The sequence below is a fragment of the Bombina bombina genome, chromosome 2 (assembly GCF_027579735.1).
Source record: "Bombina bombina isolate aBomBom1 chromosome 2, aBomBom1.pri, whole genome shotgun sequence".
NCBI lineage: Eukaryota > Metazoa > Chordata > Amphibia > Anura > Bombinatoridae > Bombina > Bombina bombina.
In genome coordinates this window covers 953,958,280-953,983,512 of record NC_069500.1, presented here as the reverse complement: position 1 = coordinate 953,983,512, position 25,233 = coordinate 953,958,280, and the positions used below count along the sequence as shown (strand labels likewise).

At 38.4% G+C, this 25,233-nt stretch overlaps 1 protein-coding gene across 1 annotated transcript in view; it reads right to left on the bottom strand.

The window, feature by feature from the left end:
- The window catches only part of SMARCAD1 (SWI/SNF-related, matrix-associated actin-dependent regulator of chromatin, subfamily a, containing DEAD/H box 1), a 496,186-nt gene that overhangs the window by 36,376 nt on the left and 434,577 nt on the right, over positions 1-25,233 (bottom strand). Inside the window, exons 10-15 of the mRNA XM_053700170.1 lie at positions 24,377-24,768; positions 12,399-12,601; positions 11,151-11,241; positions 10,117-10,216; positions 9,395-9,454; positions 9,226-9,301 (exon numbers count right to left, since the gene is read on the bottom strand). Coding sequence (XP_053556145.1) covers positions 9,226-9,301; positions 9,395-9,454; positions 10,117-10,216; positions 11,151-11,241; positions 12,399-12,601; positions 24,377-24,768 — 922 coding nt within the window. The remainder of the gene's footprint in view (positions 1-9,225; positions 9,302-9,394; positions 9,455-10,116; positions 10,217-11,150; positions 11,242-12,398; positions 12,602-24,376; positions 24,769-25,233) is intronic.

The following is a 25,233-nucleotide window of genomic DNA, read 5'->3' as shown; positions in this document are numbered from 1 at the left end:
TTCCATCTTGAACGATGGAACTCTTAGGAATTTGTTTAGGATCTTTAAATCCAAGATTGGCCTGAAGGTTCCCTCTTTTTTGGGAACTACAAACAGATTTGAGTAAAACCCTTGTCCTAGTTCCAACCGCGGAACTGGATGGATCACTCCCATTAATAAAAGATCTTGTACGCGGCGTAGAAACGCTTCCTTCTTTGTTAGGTTTGTTGACAACCTTGACAGATGAAATCTCCCTCTTGGGGGAGAGGATTTGAAGTCCAGAAGGTATCCCTGAGATATGATCTCTAACGCCCAGGGATCCTGAACATCTCTTGCCCAAGTCTGGGCGAAGAGGGAAAGTCTACCCCCCACTAGATCCGGTCCCGGATCGGGGGCCCTCAATTCATGCTGTCTTAGGGGCAGCAGCAGGTTTTCTGGCCTGTTTGCCCCTGTTCCAGGACTGGTTAGGTTTCCAGCCTTGTCTGTAGCGAGCAACAGCTCCTTCCTGTTTTGGTGCAGAGGAAGTTGATGCTGCTCCTGCTTTGAAATTACGAAAGGAACGAAAATTGGACTGTCTAGCCTTGGCTTTGGCCTTGTCCTGAGGCAGGGCATGACCTTTACCTCCTGTAATGTCAGCAATAATCTCTTTCAAGCCGGGCCCGAATAAGGTCTGCCCTTTGAAAGGAATATTAAGCAATTTAGATTTAGACGTAACATCAGCTGACCAGGATTTCAGCCACAGAGCTCTGCGTGCCTGAATGGCGAATCCTGAATTTTTAGCCGCAAGTTTAGTTAAATGTACTACGGCATCTGAAATAAATGAATTAGCTAACTTAAGGAATTTAAGTTTGTGTGTGATGTCATCTAGTGTGGATGATTGAAGTGTCTCTTCCAGAGACTCAAACCAAAATGCTGCTGCAGCCGTGACAGGCGCAATACATGCAAGAGGTTGCAATATAAACCCTTGTTGAACAAACATTTTCTTAAGGTAACCCTCTAATTTTTTATCCATTGGATCTGAAAAAGCACAGCTATCCTCCACTGGGATAGTGGTACGCTTAGCTAAAGTAGAAACTGCTCCCTCCACCTTAGGGACCATTTGCCATAAGTCCCGTGTGGCGGCGTCTATTGGAAACATCTTTCTGAATATAGGAGGGGGTGAGAAAGGCACACCGGGTCTATCCCACTCCTTAGTAACAATGTCAGTAAGTCTCTTAGGTATAGGAAAAACGTCAGTACTTGTCGGTACCGCAAAATATTTATCCAACCTACACATTTTCTCTGGGATTGCAACAGTGTTACAATCATTCAGAGCCGCTAATACCTCCCCTAGTAACACACGGAGGTTCTCAAGCTTAAATTTAAAATTTGAAATGTCTGAGTCCAGTTTATTTGGATCAGAACCGTCACCCACAGAATGAAGCTCTCCGTCTTCACGTTCTGCAAACTGTGACGCAGTATCAGACATGGCCCTTGCATTATCAGCGCACTCTGTTATCACCCCAGAGTGATCACGTTTACCTCTTAGTTCTGGTAGTTTAGCCAAAACTTCAGTCATAACAGTAGCCATATCTTGTAATGTGATTTGTAATGGCCGCCCAGATGTACTCGGCGCTACAATATCACGCACCTCCTGAGCGGGAGATGCAGGTACTGACACGTGAGGCGAGTTAGTCGGCATAACTCTCCCCTCGTTGTTTGGTGAAATATGTTCAATTTGTACAGATTGACTGTTTTTTAAAATAGCATCAATACATTTAGTACATAAATTTCTATTGGGCTCCAGTTTGGCATTAACACATATAGCACAGAGATATTCCTCTGAATCAGACATGTTTAACACACTAGCAAATAAACAGCAACTTGAAAATACTTTTCAAAGTAATTTACAAATAATATGAAAACGAACTGTGCCTTTAAGAAGCACAGAAAAAAATTATAACAGTTAAAATAATTAAGTTATAGCATCAATCTTTGTCAGAATATACAGTTTTAGCAAAGGATTGTTCCCCTCAGCAATTAAACAACACAACTTTAGCAAAGGTTTAATCCCATTAGCAAAGATAACAAATTCTGAAAGCAGGAAACAAATTACAGAATAAACGTTTTTATTTCAGTCAAACTATAATTCTCACAGCTCTGCTGAGAGAAAATATTTGATGCATAGTAAAAGCGCCCCTCCCCCTCACACACAGCAGTGAGGGAGAACAGAAACTGACAGAAAAAACAGATTTAAGCAACTGCCAAGTGGAAAAATAGTGCCCAAACATTTATTCACTCAGTACCTCAGTAAATGAAAATGATTTTACATTCCAGCAAAAACATTAAACATAATCTCTAGTTATTAAACAACTTTATGTCTTTCTTACAGTGTAATTCTAGTGAAGTACCATTCCCCAGAATACTGAAGTGTAAAGTATACATACATGACATTATATCGGTATGGCAGGATTTTCTCATCAATTCCATTGTCAGAAAATAAAAACTGCTACATACCTCTATGCAGATTCATCTGCCCGCTGTCCCCTGATCTGAAGTTTACCTCACTCCTCAGATGGCCGAGAAACAGCAATATGATCTTAACTACTCCGGCTAAAATCATAGCAAAACTCTGGTAGATTCTTCCTCAAACTCTGCCAGAGAGGTAATAACACACTCCGGTGTTATTTTAAAATAACAAACTTTTGATTGAAGATATAAAACTAAGTATAATCACCATAGTCCTCTCACACGACCTATCTAGTTGCTGGGTGCAAGAGAATGACTGGAGGTGACGTAGAGGGGAGGAGCTATATAGCAGCTCTGCTGGGTGAATCCTCTTGCACTTCCTGTAGGGGAGCAGATAATATCCCACAAGTAATGATGACCCGTGGACTGATCACACTTAACAGAAGAAATTACCTTCTCTACCACTTGGAAGAGGCAAAGCTTCCCAAACCCCAAGAGCTCTATATAACCCCTCCCACCTCACACATACCTCAGTCTAACGCACAGCCGAGCAGAAGTGAGGTAAGAAAGAGCAAGAGTCAAAAAAATGGAGCAGGGAAAAAAGATGTGCTTAAAAAAAAAGAAAAGAAAAACAAAACCCTTAAAAAAACAAATTGCATACCTGATAATGTTCTTTTCTTCCGATGGAAAGAGTCCACAGCTGCATTCATTACTTTTTGGGAAATAAGAACCTGGCCACCAGGAGGAGGCAAAGACACCCCAGCCAAAGGCTTAAATACTCCTCCCACTCACCTCATCCCCCAGTCATTCAGCCGAGGAACAAGGAACAGTAGAAGAAATATCTGGGTGAAAAGACGCCCCACATAAAAAAGACGGGTGGGGAGCTGTGGACTCTATCGGAAGAAAAGAAAATGATCAGGTAAGCATAATTTATGTTTTTCTTCCTAAATGGAAAGAGTCCACAGCTGCATTCATTACTTTTGGGAAAACAATACCCAAGCTATAGAAGACACTGAATGCCAAAACGGGAGGGTACAATAGGCGGCCCATTCTGAGGGCACCAGGCCTGAAAACCACTACCCAATAAAAAAAACCTGCTTCGTCCGAAGCCGAGAAAAACAGAAAGGGAAAAGGCGTCTGGGACACTGACCAGCAGATAGCCCGAAAACCTAGGCAGAGACTGCAACATCAGACACAACTGAGCCAACAGTCATTCGGAAGACAACGTCGCCCAACAGTCGGTCCCCCACAACACACCCCTTACGAGCAAAGGAATAAGGCACGGAAAAACTAAATGGGAGCCGAAAGGTACCAACCACAAACTCTATAAAAGGAAAACCTTCCAATCAAAAAGTTTGCAAGACCTAAAAGGATCCTGACAACAAGAGGAGGCAACGTCCAATCCAAATAGAAACCAAAAGGTTTAGAACTGGAAGCAGAACAGAGAAAAAGTTCTCCCAACATCCTGCAAAGGATTGGAACAGCTAGCTAGCACTCGGTCAAGGCACAAACAGCTGTAGCTGGTTTCAAAGAGCAACGCTTCACTTGCCAGGCAGCAATTCAACCAGCGCCTAGAAACAACTGAAAATGGAGACCAAACATCATCCGAACTCAGAACCCTAAGGAGTTCTGTCAAAATGACATGTAGCAGACCCAGACGAGGTAAACACCAGAGTCAAGAACACGCAGCCATCCTCAGGATGACACCGAAGAAATGCTTGCTAGAAGAGACTACCAAATGTAGAGTGATAAACCTCCATTACAGAAGGCACACCTTAGGCAACCGAAACCGCCAGACCTACACATAGGTCTCGAAATAAAAGGAAAGCCCAGAACCTCAACGAGGACCAATGCACCCCCAAGATCCGAGAGAACGTATCTCAGGACCTACCTCCAGCCGGGCCAGCCCAAGCATCGGTAGGTCTGAAACCAGGGGACCAGAAAAATCCCAAACTCAGACAACGAGTGAGCAAAATGGCACAGCCATTACAATAGTGTTCGGGTGCCAACCCGAAATACCACATGGAGAGAGTCGACAAGGCCTTAGACCTAGAGGTCTAGTTAGAGGCCCAACAAGACTCAAGGAGGAGCCAGCAACTCTCCAAATGGACAGAACAACCCAGAGAGCATACCTCTCTCCGAAATCGGTTAACCCGTCTGTCCTAACCTCCTGAAGCCAGGAGAAGCCCTAAAATAGGGACCACACTTCCAAAGAAGGGTATAAGCCCCCCCCCCAAGACAAAAGGGGGGCCGTCAAGCGAGCACCTGCCCCAAGACACAGCCGTAGGCTGGACCGAGAGAACAAATCTAAAATGCCCTGAACTGGAAGGAATCCCCTGGATATCTAACTGGCTAGCACACAGACAAGGTGCCATAGCTGCAGTGGTTCCACCCCTTTGCTTGCAGAGCAGCGAAATCACACTATTTCAGCAAGCCAACCAAGGGAAACCAACCATAGGCAAAAGGCAAGCCCAGGGGCATCGGCATTGAACCAGATCAACCAGCCCAACCAAGGACACCGCCCAAGTTTCCTGGAACTGGGGAACCCCGGACCAGCTCCAGATCCTAAAAGTCCGGGTACAACCCACAGCCGGATCCACAAAGGAAATGCTGAAGGAAAAACTCATCCACCAGAAGAGCCAGAGCGAGGAGAGGTCCAAGCTCCCCAAATAAACAAGAACCCGGATACTGAAATCCCCCATCTGATATAAAACCAGACCCCCGGGAGATACCATACAATGTCCAAAGTAAAATGGACAACAAGAAAAACTTGCAAGTCCTGACCAGAAGACGAGACCACCCCTTGCCAGAGTCCAACGCTCCAGGGAGCTAAGGAAGCAAAGACTGAAACAAGGTCACTAGAGCCCAAGGCGCAACAGCCACCTATGACCAAGAGAAAGGGGATACCTTGAGGACAAAGTCACTAACAAAGGCTAGCCTCCACATCACTCCCAAAAATTAGAGGAGAAGAAGAAGGATGCGGAGCATACCCCAGCTACGGGCAGAAACCCTAAACAGAGCTCAAGGAGACCACACTGCCCATATCCCTACAAAGGAACCAACTCCTGAAGGGAACTAGGTCCCCCTAAGGAACCTGAGGAACGGACAAATTCTGCAAGGTCTCAAGAAGAGAACCACAGTAGGATCAAGTCCAAGGACAATTCCAGAGCCTCAGGGGCAAAACCGCTCAAACAGCAGTAAGGAGGCGCTAAGCCCCCAATCCTCCCCAGAAAGGAAAGAAACTCTAGGACCCAAGGATATCGGAGCAAAGAGAGCGACGCAGCGGAACTCCACTGACCCGGTCACCAGACTGAGTGCTGAATAAGGACTGACATAATCCTTCGAGCCATACGGATCTTTTTAGAGTGTTTAGCTGAACTTGTAAATAAAAACAAGAAGAGACACAAATAATAATGTGAGCACTCAGCGCCCCACTGGACCAGCCAGGCAGAACAGGCGCCACGTGCCTGAACAAGTCATAGGACAGAAGATCTGACTCCCATAACTGTCAAGTTGGCTAAATCCTCCCTCAGAGGAGAAGGTAGAACAGAAAAACCTAGGACTAACGTGTCCCTTAACAAGCTTCCGAAGAAGCAACCAGAGAGAATCGATCCCAGAAGTTCCTGAAGGAAACACATAATCGATAAGCGGATAAAAGAAAATATAAGGCAACCCGTAGGTTAACGCCCAGTAAGAAAACAGGCCTACCCGCCGGACCAGCCAAACGTAACCCTGATCTTCCAACAAAAAACTGGGAAAGATCTCAATAAGCAGACCATTTGCAAATTACGTCATCCCCTTATGTCTAATGAGGTGAGCAATTTGAAGCAGAATACTGCGGATTCCCGTATCCATTAAGGATAGGATCCTCCAATAACTCAAAAACGTGTGAGCAAAATGCGAAGACGCGCTATTCTGTAATGAAAGGCACAACACTCAGGGACAGCTACACCAGCAGGGAACTGTATAGGCCCACCCAAGGTCGGTAGACCTGTGACGAGCTCACCTGCATGTGTAGTAGTAGGGAGCGGAAGGGAACACGCCTCAGATCCCATAGAGGCGGATGGCTCAGCAGGCCCCTGATTCCCCAAGCCAGAGGAACAGGGCGCTCTAATACGGCATAACTGATTGACCTGTGTCAACTGGGCCAATTCACATTCTTCACAAGTCAAAAAATCTGAAATTTGAACAGTCTCAGCATCAGAATCCTCTATAACTAGATAGATAATATACTAATATGGACTAAGAAAAAACTTAAATGGCACCTGACACCCACAATGGCTGGGCACTCACCACCTCCTAGAACCAGACACAAGCAGACTCTAAATTTTTCAGTCGCCACAAGGTCAGGAATGCGGAAATGGAAGACCAGAACTTAAACACGCCCAGTCACAAGATGAACCGTACAGTCCAAAAAAAGTGCGACCAACCATAAAGTTGGGTCACTTCCAAAGGCCTTTATGTTCTAAGCCAAGAGCCCAGTTAACACTACGCATAAGCAGATTGAATCACAAACATGATTTAAAAAAAAAATAACTTTTCAATAATCACACTAGGGAGATATTAACCCTCGATTCCAAGATGCCAAAGGAGCCTCACTGAGGCCCTATAAAAATACTTAAGTCTTGCAAGATAGTTCCTTACGGGAAACATTAATAAGTTACACTACATGTACTCTGATGAAGTAAATAAGTACCGGAATCTATGCTGTGGAACATGAAAACGGCCCTTCAAGTGTGATTAATAGTAGCAGCGCCTCCGCAATGGACTTGAGAGAAGAAAGGAGGCAGCGAAGCGAAGTTTGACAACGCTGATTGCTTGTGGAGCTGTTAATATGAGTCAGGGTGGTTTCGCAGAAAGACTTTCCCTGCATCTCCGGACTCTAACTTTCATCCAGGCTCTCACTGAGAGACTGATAGGATTACTGAAAACTCCCGTCTAAAGTCGAAGAGTACTACCCTCCATAAGAGACAAAACAACTTCTGACACTTCTCTGGGACAAAAGGCAAAAAATGACTGGGGGATGAGGGGAGTGGGAGGAGTATTTAAGCCTTTGGCTGGGGTGTCTTTGCCTCCTCCTGGTGGCCAGGTTCTTATTTCCCAAAAGTAATGAATGTAGCTTTAGAAAGAAAAATATAAAGGGAGGTGTCCCGTGGACTTTCATCACCATGAAAGAAATTAATCAGGTAAGCATAAACTATGCTATTTCATACAGGTGGTGAGAGTCCACGATCCATTACCCATGAGAACCAATACCCAAGTTGTGGAGTCCACGAGTAATAATATAAAGGGAGGGAATGAAAAAACATTTTAATATAGTGAATAAATCCATAACCGCAAAACAATTTTTGTTAGTATTTTTTTAAATGAACTTAAAAAAAAACAGGCAAGAATTAAACTGAAACAACTCCCTGAAGCACGTTTCTACCAAAAGCTGCCTCCAAAGAAGCAAAAACATAAAAATGGTAGAATTTTGAAAAAGTATTCAAAGAAGACCAAGCAGCAGCTTTACACATTTGATCAACTGAGGCCTCATTCTTAAAAGCTCATGAAATGGAAACTGACCTGGTAGAATGAGCAGTAATCATATGCAATGAGCCTTAATCTGATGCAGTGGGGGCTGACCTACCTCTAAAGAAGTCTTGTGAATTAAAAGTTTCAACCAAGAAGCCAAAGAAATAGCAGAAGTCTTCTGTCCTTTCTTAGAGCCAGAAAAAAAAAATGAATGAACAAACTAGAAGTTAATCTAAAAACCTTCAACGTAATACTATAATGCCCTATCAACATCCAAATTATGCAAAGATCTTTCTGAAGAAGTATATTGTTGATCACTGGTTTTAAAACCTATCCTCAGGCCTCCCTAACAGGCCACATTTTGAGGACATCTGGAACTAGAGCACAGGTGAAATAATCAGCTGATTAGTAAACATTGTTATTTTACCTGCTCACATACAATGTAATCCTGAAAACCTGGCCTGTTGGGGAGGTCTGGGGACAGGTTTGAAAACTAGTGTTGTAGATGCATAAAGGGAGGCAACAGATAAAATCTTGCAACCGATTATGGAAAGTTAATGAAGAAATTCCCATGAGGTAAATAAAAATCATAAATAATACCCCAAATACATCCCTCTGACAAGCACTGCACACTAAGGGGAAACTGGGCCTCAAAATACACTAAAAACCCCTCTCTGAAGGAACTCATGCAAATCTTTATTCTTCAACCACCTTCAGCAGAGGAAAAGAAAAGACTGAGGTATGCGTGAGGTGTTATTCAGAGCTCTTGGGGTTTGGGAATCTTTGCCTCCTCCAAGTGATAAGAAAGGTAATTCCCATGAGTAATGGATTGTAGACTCCCACCACCTATGAAGGAAATTACATGATCTATGAGTATGTTATTTTATCATGTGATGGTGCAGAGCACTTCTGGTCCAGAGCAGAAAGTGCTGCTGATCCGAACAGCAGTGCTAGTTACACAGCTGGGTCTTGTGACTAGCACTGCTGATTAAATCAGCGTCAGTTTCTATTCAGGACCAGCAGTGCACTGCAGCTCCCAAGTTATACTTTAACTATGTGCTTACCCATTTGTGGAAGTTAAACACAGTTGCACGGTATAGTGATAAAATTACATGCTCTAACAAATTATAACATAATTTTATCACTATAACTGCCCTTTAATTTAGACTTTGTTACCTCTTTAAATGAAATCTATTTTCGTTACTGGTTCTAATGTAATGTGACCTGTTGTCCACCAGGTGGCATCAGAACATTGCTTTGATAGGATTCCTATAGAATACTTACGTTGTAACTATCACATTAAAATCTGCAACCTTATTAAGTATGTCATAGCGTAAATGTCTTCGTTCATCCTGAGAACCTGCAAGATTATGAAAAAGTTAATTTCGATTACAAAGTGCATATCTAATAAAAGGTCATGATTCTGTTCCATTTGCTTGTTCTGATTGCTTACCATAATAGAGTAAGATATTCATATCTGGACACCACTGGTTGAATTCTCTAACCCAGTTATCTAGAAGCATGAAAGAAATTTTTTTTTTATTTATCTAAAATTAATCCTACTCAAATCTTCAAATTTCACACAACATATTTAAGTAATAAAAGTTATTTTAACAGAGAGCAGAGTGCACTTGATTGTGTTTAATTAAAATACACAACAAATTATTTTCCCTAAAACTATTAAAGCAACTTAATTGAAATCATTAAAATTAATAATATATAATGAGCATTAGATAGCTGCAGAGTGCAGTAGTAGGTGATCCGTCGTTTACTTCAGCTCTTTTCAGAGCCGGATTTTTATCTGTGCAAATCCAAATCTTAGTGTAGTGATAGTTCACAAGCAGAAATCTGCCTCTGAAAAGAGCAGGCGTCAGAGGGCTTCCCACTTCTGTATACCCATGCCTAATACACACATATACATAGATACTGACATGGAAAAAAATGCTTTTAGCTGCTTTTAGAGTCCAACTGCAAAAATAAATTTTAATATAAGATTCTTTAATAAAAGCCAGATAATTATAAGTTAAGATGTGCACAGGTTTCATCTCTCACACATTTAACAAGTTTTTTTTAAAAAAAAAAAAAAAAAGGTTCTAAATCTCTTATTTAGGATTCCGCTTCCTTTATTATATAAAGAGCAATTATACCATTTGACAATACAAAAGCATAACTAACCTAGAGTTGATGCCGGTACAACCACAAGATGTGGACCTCTGTCACCAGTCATGTAAAGATGGGCAAGGAAAGCTATGGCTTGAACGGTTTTACCCAAACCCTGTAAATTTATACATAGAAAAAGCAATTAGGTCTTCAAGATCTTCTCAAACACATTACTGAACAATCTTGGTTGAATAACTATGGAATTTATGGCATAGTTTATATTTCTTGTGTGTGTTATAACAAACCATTCCTATGAATGGGCACTGCTAATAAAGAAACTCATTACAAAACGCTTTAGATAATTGTTGAGAAATGAATGCAATGTACTTTGTTCTCTTGGTATACTTTTAAAGAGCATACCCAAGTAGGTTCAGGTGTGTGAACATGTCTTAAAGGGACATACATTTATAATTTAGATAGAGAATACAATTTAAACAATTTTCCAGTTAACTTCTGATTTCTAATTTGCTTCATTCTCATGGTATCTTTTCTTGAATAAGCAATTAGGAGCTAGCTGAACACTGTGTGTGAACCAATTACATGAGGCATATATGTGCAGCCACCAATCAGCAGCTCCACAGCCTACCTAGCCCAAGAGAACAAAATAAAATTAGATAATAGAAGTTGGAACTAAGCATCCAGGGGTAGCCGGATTCGTCATTTTTAACGTATGAAGAGGCTTCCGACAGCCGGGGGAATCGCTGGAGGGGCTGTGAAGATTAAAAGGTAAGTATTTAAAAAAAACAAGTGAAATAAATTTTGATGAATTAAAGTGCCCTTGTTTCTAATAGGTTTATTAAAAAACGGGCACCAATTCATCTAAATTGACCTTCACTTTAACCAAGATGACCCAAATGCTTAGTTCCTTCAATGCGGCTCAAATTGCACTGCTAGGGCACATTCAATTAGCATGCAGCAACTTTTATAACCAACCACTTCTCCCTGCAAACTAGAAGGTGATCAGTAATATACATACACAAATGTGAGCGACCCCCACCCCCGCTTTTGAAACACTAGTGTTAATATTGTGACTTAAAACGTCTACTCACCATTTCATCTGCTAAAATCCCATTTACGTTATGTTTGTGTAGAAGTGCTAACCAATTTAATCCAATCATTTGGTAAGGCTTAAGCACCAGACTAAAAAATAAATAAATAAATTAGTAAACAGGCAGTACATTCAAAAAAGAAATATTTCAAAATGACTACAGGAGACTGTTTATGGTTCAGGATTTGCATGGTCTACAAATAAAGGACAACAGGTCTACAAATAAAGGGCAACGTTAAGAACTACTCAGGAAGAGCAATAATATTCTCTTGAGTGTGTGCTTTCAATAAAGTTGTTCACATGATGGGGGTTTCTTACATTAGGTTGCACTTAAAGGGAAAGAATTACTCATATGCTAAATCACATGAAAGTGATGCAACATAACTGTAAAAAGCTGACCGGAAAATATCACCTGAATATCTCTATGTAAAAAAGGAAGATATTTTAACTCACAATTTCCTCAGCTCAGTGCTCTGTAAACAGTTATACTTCAGCTGCTATCCAGCTGCAGGTAAAAATAAATAAATCATGAACTGATCTCATGGGATTTCATAGTAAACTTTCTTAAACTGAATAGGGAAATAACATGAGTGTGCATGAAGCACGCTCTCTTACAAGTCCCGGGGACAGGCATACATACCGATTTGTTGCTTAAAGTCCTTTACAATGGGGTATGAATACTTAGGACATTTTGAGGTAAAATATATCTTTCTTTTTTACACAGAAATACTCAGGTGATATTTTCTAGTCAGCTTTTTACAGCTTTGCTGCATCACTTTCAAGTGTTTCGACATTTGGGTTTCATGGCCCTTTAAGGAGCATACACTGTACAAGAACACATGAGAAGAAGTGTTCCAAGGACCAAGTTGATTAAAAGCAAATATTAAACAATCTTCACATTACAGCATGCTTTCAACAATCATAAAGAAAAGCTTTATATATGTAAGAAATGTGGAAAAGAGCAGTGACTAACTTTGGGAAGACCTTAGACTCTTGATTATTAAAAAGGGCCACATAACAGACAGCCACAGAAAAGGATCAAACTAGTTTTAACATTCACTGGGATCCAAAACAAATAATGTTATTCATGCCAACTGTAATATGTCATACTTTATCTTAAAACTTCTACTAAATAGTCTTCTTATAGTTGGAAATGTGAAAACCTTCCAATAATAATATTAAGGCATGTGGTAGGACAATACATACAAAGATAAACATCATTTTGACATTTTCAGAACACTGTGTATACCTTTTGGAAAGAATAGAAGGACATTTGACATTCCATCCACTTTCTCCATCTTCCTTAAGGTGAGTGACCTGTTTTGTCAGATTACGTGATATATCTTCACATTTGTTCATTAGCTTCAAAACAACTTCTCTTTCTTTGATCAGTGTTTTACAGTCCCAAAGGAGGTCTTCGGAAAGACCATTGGCTCTGCTTATTTTATTAAACTGTAAGGAGAAATGCACAATTAAATCAATAAATTTCTTAATTTGCACACAGACCTCACACATAAACCCATGTGAGAGTCTAGCAAAAGCACTTTAAATGAACAACTTACTACACACAGTAGGGGGAGCTGTGTGCTTTTGTACCATATAATAAAGATAAAAAATGATGTTTGGTATAAACAAAAATAGTTTTTAACAATGGGAAATACTTGAAATTGCGTTTTACATTATATAAAACTAGAACTCTGAGAATTCATGCTGGTCACAAAGGGTCTCAAATAATATTTATGAATGCAGTGAACTTAGATCAAATCCCAGTGAGCACAAACTGATGTTTAACATTTACAAATAGAAGTGTAAAAAGAATGGCTATTAGAACACAGCTGCAATATTTTAGAGTAGGCAACAAACTGCAACAATAAATCATAGTGCTTCTTGAAATGCAGAAATTGCAAATGCATTAGGCTATTTATGATGATTACTATTCTTAAATATTAAATGTTAAGGTTATTAAGAGTCTGCATAAAGATTTATTTAAAAGAAAATATGTTTAAAGTAAACAGTGCAAAATGCATTCTAGTATCCGACTCATGAATGACAGTTTATAAAGGATTATATTTACAAAGCCACAAGCTCGTTCAGGCTCAGTCACACTTTGCAACCAATGTGCCACAAGCTAAATTGACAGCATACTTAAGAGATTTTCTATAAACCAAATCTGTACAGATGGGGAACACAATTTTTTGCTCCAAGGGGTATTTTTCTTCTTTATCTTTACTGTTGAAGCCAAGAGAGAAAAAAAGTATTATGGGTATTTTTTCTAGAATTCATTCAATTAAAACTAACAAGCATTAAAACATATGTGCAGATACACACCTGTGTAATTGTACAAAAGCAAGGGCTAACCACCCTTTTACAAATTTGAAGTTTAATCTATTTGATCTGGGAAAGTAAAAATTTAGAAACCACTGTCCCAAGGCTTAGTCAACAACCGACATTATTAAAAAAAAACAAAAAAAAAACATGTGCACATAATCGTTATTTTTATTCTAATTATCTATATTCATAAGAGATAAAAAATAAATTCTAGCAGAAGAATAGAGAAGTTTCCCTATAGCCAGAGTGATTGTCATTACAGCATTGTGCAACCTAAGCCAGCCGCAGGTAATACATGATTCTAGTGATTTTCTGTGCCTCCCATGCTTCCCTTTACTCTACTTCTCTACCAATGTCCATTTGAAATGCACAAAGTACGGGGGGGGGGGGGGGGGGGGGGGGTTCTGCACCAGATTTTTTTTCCGACCTTTATGGATAAAAAAAAAAAACAAACAAAAAAACAAAAAAATACAAAAAACATACTTTTGGTCTGCAGCATTAAAATTATTAAATAGTTGATTTGAAGTTAATTTCTACAGCAACAAATATTTTTTTCAATTAATTTTAAAAATGGTTTATTACCCTCACACGTCAAAGAATCAATTTAGTCCTTTATTACAAAACGATGGACATCTCTGATTTAATTACTTTGTGATTTATTGATTTTGGTTTAGAAAGGTCTCACTTATGAAAGGGCCAGTAAAATAAAAAAATATTCTGATAAAGCATGCCATTTAAAGAGACACTCCAATTTACTTTCTTTATCAAACTGTGTTCTTTTTTATAAGGATACTGTCTGAGGCACTAGCTACTACTTAGCATGTGCAATAATTTACAGTGTACACGTATGAGTTTGTGATTGGTTGCTGGCTGATACAGGGGACAGCAAGTTTAAGGAAATTTTGAAATTTGTTAGAAAAAAACAAACAATCTACCATTTATTTAAAATTTATATTGCCTTTAATTATATACTAGTTAATAATGCAAATCTACTGTATTTAGGGCTAGATTTATGAAGCTGCATTAGCAGCTTTTTGGGCCATGTGGAGCATGTTCGCATAAGTGAAGAGAAACTGCTTTTTCCTCTCATGACTAACATGCCCTACTCTAGTGCAATTGGTCACGCCAGAGCAGGGGGTGGCATTGCACAAGAAAACTCTTGTGTAATGGTAAATTGTGACGTGCAATGCAACATCACAAGTGCCGATTGCAGATGGATATGTGCACTACTTTCGGACCTTTCCGCCTGCAAAGATGGTATATTTTGGAATAAGGTCCTTTAATGGACCAATAAATACAGAGTTGCATAATCAACAAATGCTTAATAAAAAGACAACGCAATAGCACTTAAAGTGCCCTCCACTAATATTGGCACCCTTGGTAAATATGAGCAAAGAAGGCTGTGAAAAAAATGTCTTTATTGTTTGATCTTTTGTTAAAAAAAAAGCCCACACAAATCTACTACAAAAGAGACACTTTCACAGCCTTCTTTGCTCATATTTACCAAGGGTGCCAATATTAGTGGAGGGGACTATAGTCTGAACTTCAAATGAGTAGTAGATTTTGTTTCTGATACATTTCAAAAGTTATGTCTATTTCCACTCCTTTATCATGTGACAGCCATCAGCCAATCACAATCTGAATTCTTGCACATGCTCAGTAGGAGCTGGGGACTAAAAAAAAAAAAAAATTGTAAATATAAAAAAAGACACCACACATTTTATTAATGGTAATGAATTGAAAAGTTGTTTTAAATTTCTGAAGTCTAATTTTGACTTGAGTGTCCTTTTTAATATATTTCCCTGTTCCTAGAGTATTTATAGGAAACAAAACCCTAGAAAACCCAAATCTTTTTGGACTACTACAGCTTAACAAATGTGAACCCTTACATAGGAGTACAAGGAAGTATATGTCGTGTATGTGTTTTCAATTTTAGGCAAGGTTATGATTAACCATTTAAAAGCATTGTTAAATTAAACACAATAATAGAATTGTTAGAAAACAACAGGAGTCACATTTTATTTTAAAAACAGGCAGCTAAATAACTTGAGATCAAACTAAGGGAAAGTAATTATTGTTATGCTAAGGAAAGATCACTAGATAACAAAATTCTAAAACAAAGTGTGGATTACCTTTAACCCCTTAATGATCACAATGTACCCTGTATGTCACTGGTCGTTAAGGGTCTTTTCAGGACATAATAGCACAAGTCTAGTAAGAACACACTATTAATGCCCTCCCTCCAGAAGGTTTGTGGAATAGAGCAGTCTTAACGTTGGTGGCAAGACAGCGCTATAAAACAATCAAGTCCCAAAAAAAGGCCAGCGACATACAGGTTACGTCGCTGGTCCTTAAGGGGTTAAAGAAAAAAGTAAGCTGTGAAAGAAGATTAACAAAACAGCTTATATACTAATTCAAAGCAAGATATTGACACCTACAGCAACTTTAAAATGCACCCAGGTGGATCTATTGGACAAAGACGCATGCATTCAGAGGTTTAGGATAGAAGGTGGCCCTTCGTTACGTTCAGCTATATTCGGAGCCTAATTTATATTTATGAAAAAGCAGCATACTAAAATTCAGTAACTAGGCCAAGGTGAAAAGGTTACTAGTCCACTCAATGTTAAATAAATATGGGCAAAATCCTAAATTAATTCTCATTCAGGACTAGTGGAAATTTCCAGACCCTGCCTCTTAATGTTTTAGTCTAGCACTTAGATTTGGAAGCCATAATTATACACTTACTTATGCAAAACAATTTTTTACATTTCTTTTAACAAATACCCCCTAGAATCATGTATGGCGAAGAGGGAAATGGGAAATCTACTGCTCAGCGCTTAGATATCCACTGATAGATTTTAACATCTTACTCAAAAAATTATCCATACGCTTTAATTTATGCATTTTGATTTATTTCCCCTAAACATGTTAATTAAACACATAGCAACTTCCTTGGGGGGGGTGTATAATGAGCTTTTATCAACCAATCAGCATTAAAAGGAAGGACAAAACAAACAGCTGCATTGAATTAAATTTTTAACATAAACAGAGTTTCATTTAAAAGGGACATTAAACTGCGTAGTGCAACTACAGTAGTAGGGTTACTATTCAAGCTGTCATACTTCCTCCTATGCCTGCAACATCACACTGGGCGCCGCCATCTTGAAACATATTTATTATGTAACTTTAAAAAAACTGCGCAAAAAAAATCCTGCAAAAACGTAAAGCCACAGCTCTCTCTTATGTGAGCAACAGTGAAATACAAGGTACAGCTGTCAAAATGCCGGTAATGTCACAGATCTGTCATAGTGCACTGCTTCTGTCACATGACAACAATACGTGAGCTACAAGATGGCGGTGCCCAGTCTAAAATGCAGAGCTTTAGAAGCTGGATTCTGTAAGGGGTAAAAATAAGAACAGCTTCAAAGAGCTGCAGGTACAGCAGCTAAACAATACCAGTAGTAATCATGGTACTGTAGTTATACCCAGATGTTTAAAGTCCCATTTATTAAACTTGTTCCAGAGAAAAAATAAATCAAAAACATAAATGAAGGGGCGGAGCCAACTTCCAAGGGAGCCAGACGTGCATGAATGGGGCTCCTGGCTCTAATAAGACTAAAATTTAATTTATCTACCCCTTGGGATCAAATTCTCTTGCACCACAAGGAAATCCCTTGATCTCTAATAACCCTACAAGACTCTGCAAGTGTTCAAGAGGCTATCCCTGGCTGTCAGAAGCTCTATAAAAATATGGCCAGGAAGGAGGCCCTGAGCTACTGGGTGGAGGATGTGGCACAGCTCCTATATGAACACTTCGCCAGAATGGAAGCAACACTCCTCAAGTGTTGCACTGTAACTAACGTTCCTGAGCATGTTACCCTCAGCCTGACTAGTGCTAACACAGTTTTGGATCGGAGTATTGCCGATGGTATACTAGCCCATGGGTCCTTGCGTCGCCTACCCGACTCAATCCAGCATGGCGAATCGCTCAGCCACCATTCCAGGGATCAAGCTGCTCGAGAGACACGCATATTATCGAGGGCGGCGGAAGGTGATTATCTGGCTGCACACTTCGAACCTGGGCTGCCCAGTGAGATGCAAGACTTTGGAAACATTCAGACCTCGCTCCTAAACTTATCTGCAGCTGCGGGGCATGTGAAATCTGCAGACCGCGACCATGCTTGTGAGGCTCTCCCCTTGCTCCGTGGTGTAGAGGCAGGAGTGATCGAGTCTAAGCAGGACACTGTGGGTTGGTGTGTATCACGGGCCGCATGCTACCAGTGCAGTATGGTCCCGGTGACCTAAGAAGAGGCATAGGCTAATCTGGAGCTCCCTACGAACCTGCTTGTAGCCCCTGTTCTACAACGTATATGGAAATCATCTTCAGTCTGAACATTTATCCTCATACTGATTAGTGGGACTGCTTACTGTGACAATACATATATCAAGCTAAAATAATAGTACTCTACACAGCTACCATGGGCTAGATTTATTCTTCGATATTGCTATACTTTAGGCTCATGTGTAGGGCTCCATTATTGGGGTTTGCCCCCAGCAGAAGAAACACCTCTGGCCATAGAGAACACAGAGACACTATCCTTTACAAGGTTGAATGACTTCATCTCATCTTCAGAGAACTTTATAATTGTGTTTTACTGTTTATTTTGTGGTTGGTTTGTTTTGGGTACTGAAAGTCACACTTTATTATCATACCCTAGTTAATTATTTCACAATGTTTATAACAGACATGCGGTTACAAATATGGGCAGGGGAAAGTTATATAACATCCTATTGACTTAGGTCCCAGCTCTGTCATAATTGTACTTATCTTGCTGGAGGAAATACTGTAAGATGAGTCTTTATCCTCAATTTCAAGGTCTGACCTGAAGTAGTAAATATATTCTGGACTCACATTCTTTTAGCTATGCCACCCCTACATATGTGATTATTATATTAAGGTACAACCCTGCCAAATTTCAGTCCTGTGCTCTATACAAATTTTCGCTTGTGTATGGTCATTACTTTACATTTACAGGCCCCTCATTGGTTATTTGTACCCATTGTTATATGGATAGAATTTAAGCATTTCATCTTATAATACTTACATGTCTGCAGTTTATTATACTTATTACATATACTTGGAGTTTAGATATGATTTCTAGACATGACACCTTGCTGCCAGCGGCCGGGGCAGCGGGATGCTTCTATTCTATAAATATATAGCTCCATAGCATAGTTTCAGACATAGTTTTACTCCGTAATGTAATTCAATGTATTTAAGTAATGTTCTTATTTTTTTGTCCTTTGTTGAAGCTCTTGACATGTTCCCAATACTATACTTACAATTATTGTACAACCATGACACATACAGGAGATTTCAATGTTAATTATATTTGAACTTCTATACAGAAGTGCTGTAACCTTACTACCTGCCTATACCTATCATATATAGATTTCAATTACTCCAGGATGACTTGTTATCTAATGCAGGCTGTCCTGAGCCTGTACCCTAATGTATGACCTCTCGCCCTTATATTTCATACTAGAGCTGCATAACTCTTGTTATATGAAACATTCTAGACTCTCAGGTCCTATTGAGCAGGGCATAACCTCGGCCCATGTTGAAATAGTCTCTCCACATGAATATAATGATTTGCTCTTATATAACCCGTTTACTATAAATTTAGATACAGTGGCTTACCCTACCCTTTTAGTGATATGCAGCTTTCTGACATATCTTACTTAAACACTTGAAATACCACCTCCCCCCCCCCCCCCCAAAAAAAAAATAATGGGCTCTCTACTTTGGAGGGACTCAATAGGCGGTTTATCTTGCTCATACCGCACCCTATTTACTGTTTTTGACTACATCCTAAATTCTCACTCCTACATAATACCATAGCAATAAATCTATATGCCCATCTAGATCAGCAGGACTGATCACTACTATCTACTACCTAAGCATACAATCTTACCATAGCTTTAGGTTGCTTCTATTGAGGTACTAGTTTTAATGTTTCATTATGGATTCCAGCTATAATTAAAGGAGTTTGATATCATATTATATATTTTACCATACCATATGCACCTGTTATATTTTAAAATTATACTCTATACCTTATTTGTGTCAAGGAAGTTGCTATTTATTTGCTCATAGTCCAAAAAAACGAGGTTGACTTAATGACACTTTGCTGTTCGTGCAGTACTATATTTTGGATACTTTGCAATGTATTACAATAGCCTTGCTGATTGTTACCAGTTATATCATGCTGGCCACGTATGTGGCAATGTTGTACTGTCCTATCTTCAACCTCAATAAAAATTATTAAAAAAAAAACAAAAAAAAACCCATAAATGAATGTTAACTCGTTTACATGCTGTGCTTCAGAAAATAAAATGCCCCTTATATTTTGCTGTCCCATAGGCGATAATTTTGGGAACTTGAGAAGTGGTTTTCTTCAGCAGTTTTTTCCTTCACTAATGTAGGTGCTGCATATTATGTATGCGTAATTCTTTTTAAAAAGTAGTGACTTTTATAAACAAACAAATCTATCATTGTTTAACATCATTTGGATCAGATACTGTTTCTAAAAACAGAAAACGTATGTTTTAACTTTGTTATAAAACTTAGGTTCTTAAAAGGGCTATTCCAATTAGAAGATTTTGGTAATAATGTCCAAAGGGGTTTAAAACAAAGTTAAAATACCACTAAGAAGCCAGACAAACTGCAGCTCCAGAGCTTGACATGGATGGCGAGTCAATTAGTAGCAATATACACAAGTGGCCATTTACTTTACATGTAATGCTCAGAAGCTGCAATGTGCTGAGGCTCCCAAATGGCGCTTTAGATATGAGTTTAACTGTGCTCTGCAAAGTGGTTAAAGCAGGCTATTTTTTACTATTGTTACTTTATAAAAATTTACAGCATTTTATTTTAGCCTTAAAATGTCCCTTTAGTATAAAGCCGACAGCTTTACAACTTGACTTAATTTTGAATTTGGGATTGGGATTTTAAAAACTCTCTCTATAGACTTAATTAAATATAAATTAATTGGAAGCCTTTAACGTAAGCTTAAAAAGGGAAATGACCACCAAAACTTTCATGAGTCAGAGCATGAGATTTTACTTCTCTCAAAATAACTGTTTTGGTATTCTTTGTTGAAAATTATGCTTAGGAGCAGCAATGCACCACTCTGACCTAGCTGATGACTGGTGGCTGCACACATGCCTCTTGTCATTGGCTCACTAGATGTTAATCAGCTAGGTTACAGTAGTCCATTGCTGCTCTGGAGCTGACAATTATGTTAAACACCATTTTCAGTAGTCATATAAAAGTAACAGTGGAATAATAACATATTGTAACATTTTAGAGCATTTTCTTTTTGCACTGATTTCTCTATAAGCTGTGGGGGAAAGTTTTAGAGTCCCAGTTTATTTTGGCATTATATTGAGGTATCAGACCCACTAAAATCTAACATTAGGGCCTGACCAAAGCTAGGAGCCAGGCCAGAAATGTCAGTTTTCACAATGTCTGTGTACTTCACTGTAGTATACAAACCTAGGGGAAAGTAATTCACTGTTAAAAATAGGAATGATGTGTTTTATTGTCTACTACAATGCCTTAACAGAACTCACCCCTTGATTGGCAGCAACACAGAGGTTAGGCAACCTGTGGCCATCAGTATTGGGCTTTGGACTGTAGTAACAATGTGCATGGGCATCTACAAATTCCTTCATACGCTATGAATTCAAAGTGAGATGGTGGAGGTAGCAGGGTGCATGTGCAGCCTTTAAAATGCACCGGACTTTTCAAAAATCATCAGTATGTACATATTTAATGGGGGTGCACCAAAACATTTATGGCAAATGCATTTTTAGGGGATGGCTCCTACATTTTAGAACTGACTTGTGAAACCCTGGAGCATATATACACAGTGTGTGTATATAACTATATAACAAAAAATAGAAGGCACTCATCGGATTTAACAAGGGGTGAAAACACTTTATTCCCTTATGGGTAATGTTTCGGGGAAACACTCCCCGTCTTCAGACAATTGTCTGATGAAGGGGTGATTGATCCCCGAAACGTTACTTTTTTTTTGATGTGCCAGTAAAAGCACCTTTTTCACAAATCCAGTGAGCGCATGCTTTTTTCAATTCTACATTCATATTTGCTTGTAACCTGGTAGTTGCTGTTTTAGTGGGAGTGCGCTCTTTTTTGATAGATAGATATATATATAGATATATATATATATGCAAAAAAGAAAAAAAAAAAAAAGACAAAAGAAAAGAAAAAAGCACTCACTGGTCTTCAGATAACATATCCAAATATACTTTATTAGTGACGTTTCGGGACAAATAGCGTCCCTTCCTCTGACCCAATATATATATATATAAAACCAAATAATGTTATATACATTTCTAAGAACATTTTCTACACGTAGAAAGAGCCTGTAAACACCTTGAGATTTTTTTTAATAAAATGTTTAGTTATGCATAATGAAACAACTTTGCAACATATTTTCACTTGTTATTGTATCCCCTTTTTGTGTATTTTAGCTCTGATTTTTTTTTTTTAAATTAAATTCGTATACATGTGTCCATTTTAAAAAGGTTTAAAAAGATAGATAACCCCTTTATTAACCATTACCCAGTTTTGCATAACCAACATTTATATATTAATATACTTTTTACCTTGTATCTAAACCTTTTCTGACAGCCCCCTGATCACATGACTTTTTATTTATTATCTATTGACTTGTAATTTAGCCAACTAGTGCAGTGTCAGCCACAACTCCACGGGACAGAGCACAATTTTATCTATATGGCTCACATGAACTAGCAGTATATTTTTGTGAAAAGCTAATAAAGTATGCTTGTGTCTGTAGTGTTTAAAACAGGCAGAAATGTAGAGGTTTAAACGTTATAAAGTATAATAATATAACAATGTTGGTTGTGCAAAGCTGTGGACTGGGTAGTAAAGGCGTTATCTATCTTTTTAAACAATAACAATTTTGTAGACTGTTACTTTAAGCTATTTCATAGAACATGAAATGCAGCCTGTCAACTTCTCAAGGCTAACCCAGCTACATATCTATCCTTAACTGGCTTATCATATAACTGTAAAACAATGCATTTTACACTAACTTTATGACAGTGGCTAGTTTTGTTGCCTGTGGACTAAAGTACAAATTGTCTTCTCCAAGTAAGACAAAACAGTGGGTGAAGTGTGGATACAGAAAAATAGTTGCAGTACAAAAATGAAAATTTGTTTTTAAACACATTATGACTTGGCTGATATGTTGCATACTCAATTCTCTGCCTCTTTTGTACAACTACTTGGGTGTATAATTTGGCACTCAGAGGAAAATGCGTGTGTAATAATACACAAACACACTACATAGACAAATTGTTACTTCAGATCTGCATGCATACAAACTTTCTCTCTGCTAGTTAACAGCTTTCCTGGGCATGTTCTTACAACAGCAAAATGAACATGAGGGTGCGGGTGCTGACAGACTTGCTTAATTAAATAATAAAAAAAAAAAACTTAAAAATTCACGGCAGGTCAGTACAGCATTCATAGCAGAACTTTTCTTGGCAAAATTAACACACTTAGAAGGGGAAAGGCAGCCCTTTAGCAAATAGTTTTAAAAAGAATTAGCTGAGGCGAGGCCTGACAGGTCTGGCAGTGCGCTGCCTATCAGACAGATGTTGTCAGTGCAGCCAAGAGCTTCAGGCAAAACGATTCCCTGTGCAAAGCGTGGCTTGTAGATTTGTACTGCTGCTTTAATAATTATGTTTTTTTCCCTCTCTCGTGCCGTTTTTTTCTTCACAATTTAAAAAAAAAAAAAAAAAATCTATAGCACTTCTATCTCTAATGGAATAGAACGTAAAAGAATTTTTACCCATAATACCTCTTAAGAGTTGCCCACTTTAGATATGCTCACCAAGCCATTTTGAATCCTTAGCAAAAACTGCAAAACAAAATCCCTTTCTTATTTTTTTACGTTATAGTTTCATTATACATCACTATTCCCAATAACAAGGCCTATGAAAATCAAAATTGTTAAAAAAAAAAAAAATACAAAATATAATTTTAAAAAAATTAATAACAAAATAGTGTGTATTAGAAAGGAAAAAGTAGCATCAGGCTTTTGCATATGAAGAACATGAACAAAAGCACTAACAAAGTTCAAAATAAAAACAAAAAGCAATAAAAAAGTGCAATGTACTTACCAAGATATGTGCAATAAAATCTCCTTCCTACAAAGGATCGATGATTTTAAAATGCTTTTTCACCCTTTGCTAAATAAGCTAAAAAAATCATCCCACAAAATGGTAGCATTGTTTAGCCAGAAGAAATTTGTAAGACTCAGTTGCAAAACAGAAATGAGAGAGATTAACACAAAAAGGGAAAAATAGTGCTGTTTAAATGAGAAAATGTCATATTTTTGTTGGCATTTTGAACCAAAGTTCTGTTCTTGCAGTGTATTCTTTAAGCAGTAAAAGCAGAAGAAAAAATTCTGCCACATTCTTGCCTTCTGCAGGAGTTTTTCTGTTAAAATAATGCACAAGAGCCTGGCAAACTTCTCCTTCCTAAATGAAAGCTCTAATGTCTGCTTCTGCAGTGAAATGAACCAGGTTTCTATGCTGCTGAATGAGTGACAGTATTGCCAGCCAATCAGCTTGGGTTTTTCAGGAAAATCACCCCTTAATTTATTCAAAATTAGATCATATGACACTATTTGCAATGCTATTGGCTTAAAACAAATGTAGTGTTAGCCTTCTTAGAATAAGGCCACCCATCTCTATGCCTCCTATGATTGAAGACACCTCTTGCCTATAAGCATAAAAGGAAAATTAAAAAAAAAAAGGTAAAGAAGAATGTAAACTCACCAGAGATTCCCAAGAATTAAAGGGCCGGAGCTCAGTTATCTTCTGAGCTTTCTTAAGAGAACACTGATGTATCAAAGACAGTTCATCCAGAGAAGCATCTTGCAGATAGCTAAGTATTTTAGCTTTGTATTCCTCCTCCATTGTCTCCTCTCCACTGCTGTAGTCCTCATCCAGGCAGCTACCTGCATCCGAAGCAGATTCCTCACTCTCTTGGTACCTTGTATCTTTCTTAAAGTTTGAAGCAGTTTTTTTGCCTTTTGATTTTTTCTTTACACCATTCTGCGATTTTGTTTTCTGATGTGACTTCATTTTGGTGTTTTTATTGTGATGTTTGTGACTTGTGGAGCCTTCTTTCCCGTTGGACACATTTTTTGAAGCATTTTGCAAATCGTCTGTTTATGCAACACAAACATACAGATGTAATTAATCTATATGCATACAACAAAACGTAATGTTGCAACAATTATAAAAAGTATATATTACATTTTTCCAAACCAGTGGAATTGTACAACATGGTAATTATGCTATTAGAAAAAGGAAAACTAACAAAACATATAAAGTTTTACACATTTAAAACAAAACTTTTAAACAATTATAAAAAAAATATTTTGTTTTATAAAACAAGATAATAAACAATATGCTACCAGGGCAGAGTAAAGAAAAATAAAAGGGATATACATCTATTTAGAACACATTGCTTATTTTTACATCTATAATGTATTATTACAAACTTTGAAAATGCTCATTCGAAAAACGGCCAAGAGTGTATAAAATTAAAAATGTTCACTAGGATCACATGCTTTTATCCCAAAAACACAAGCCCCAATATATGGTATTCCCTCTCTTTTTCTGCTACT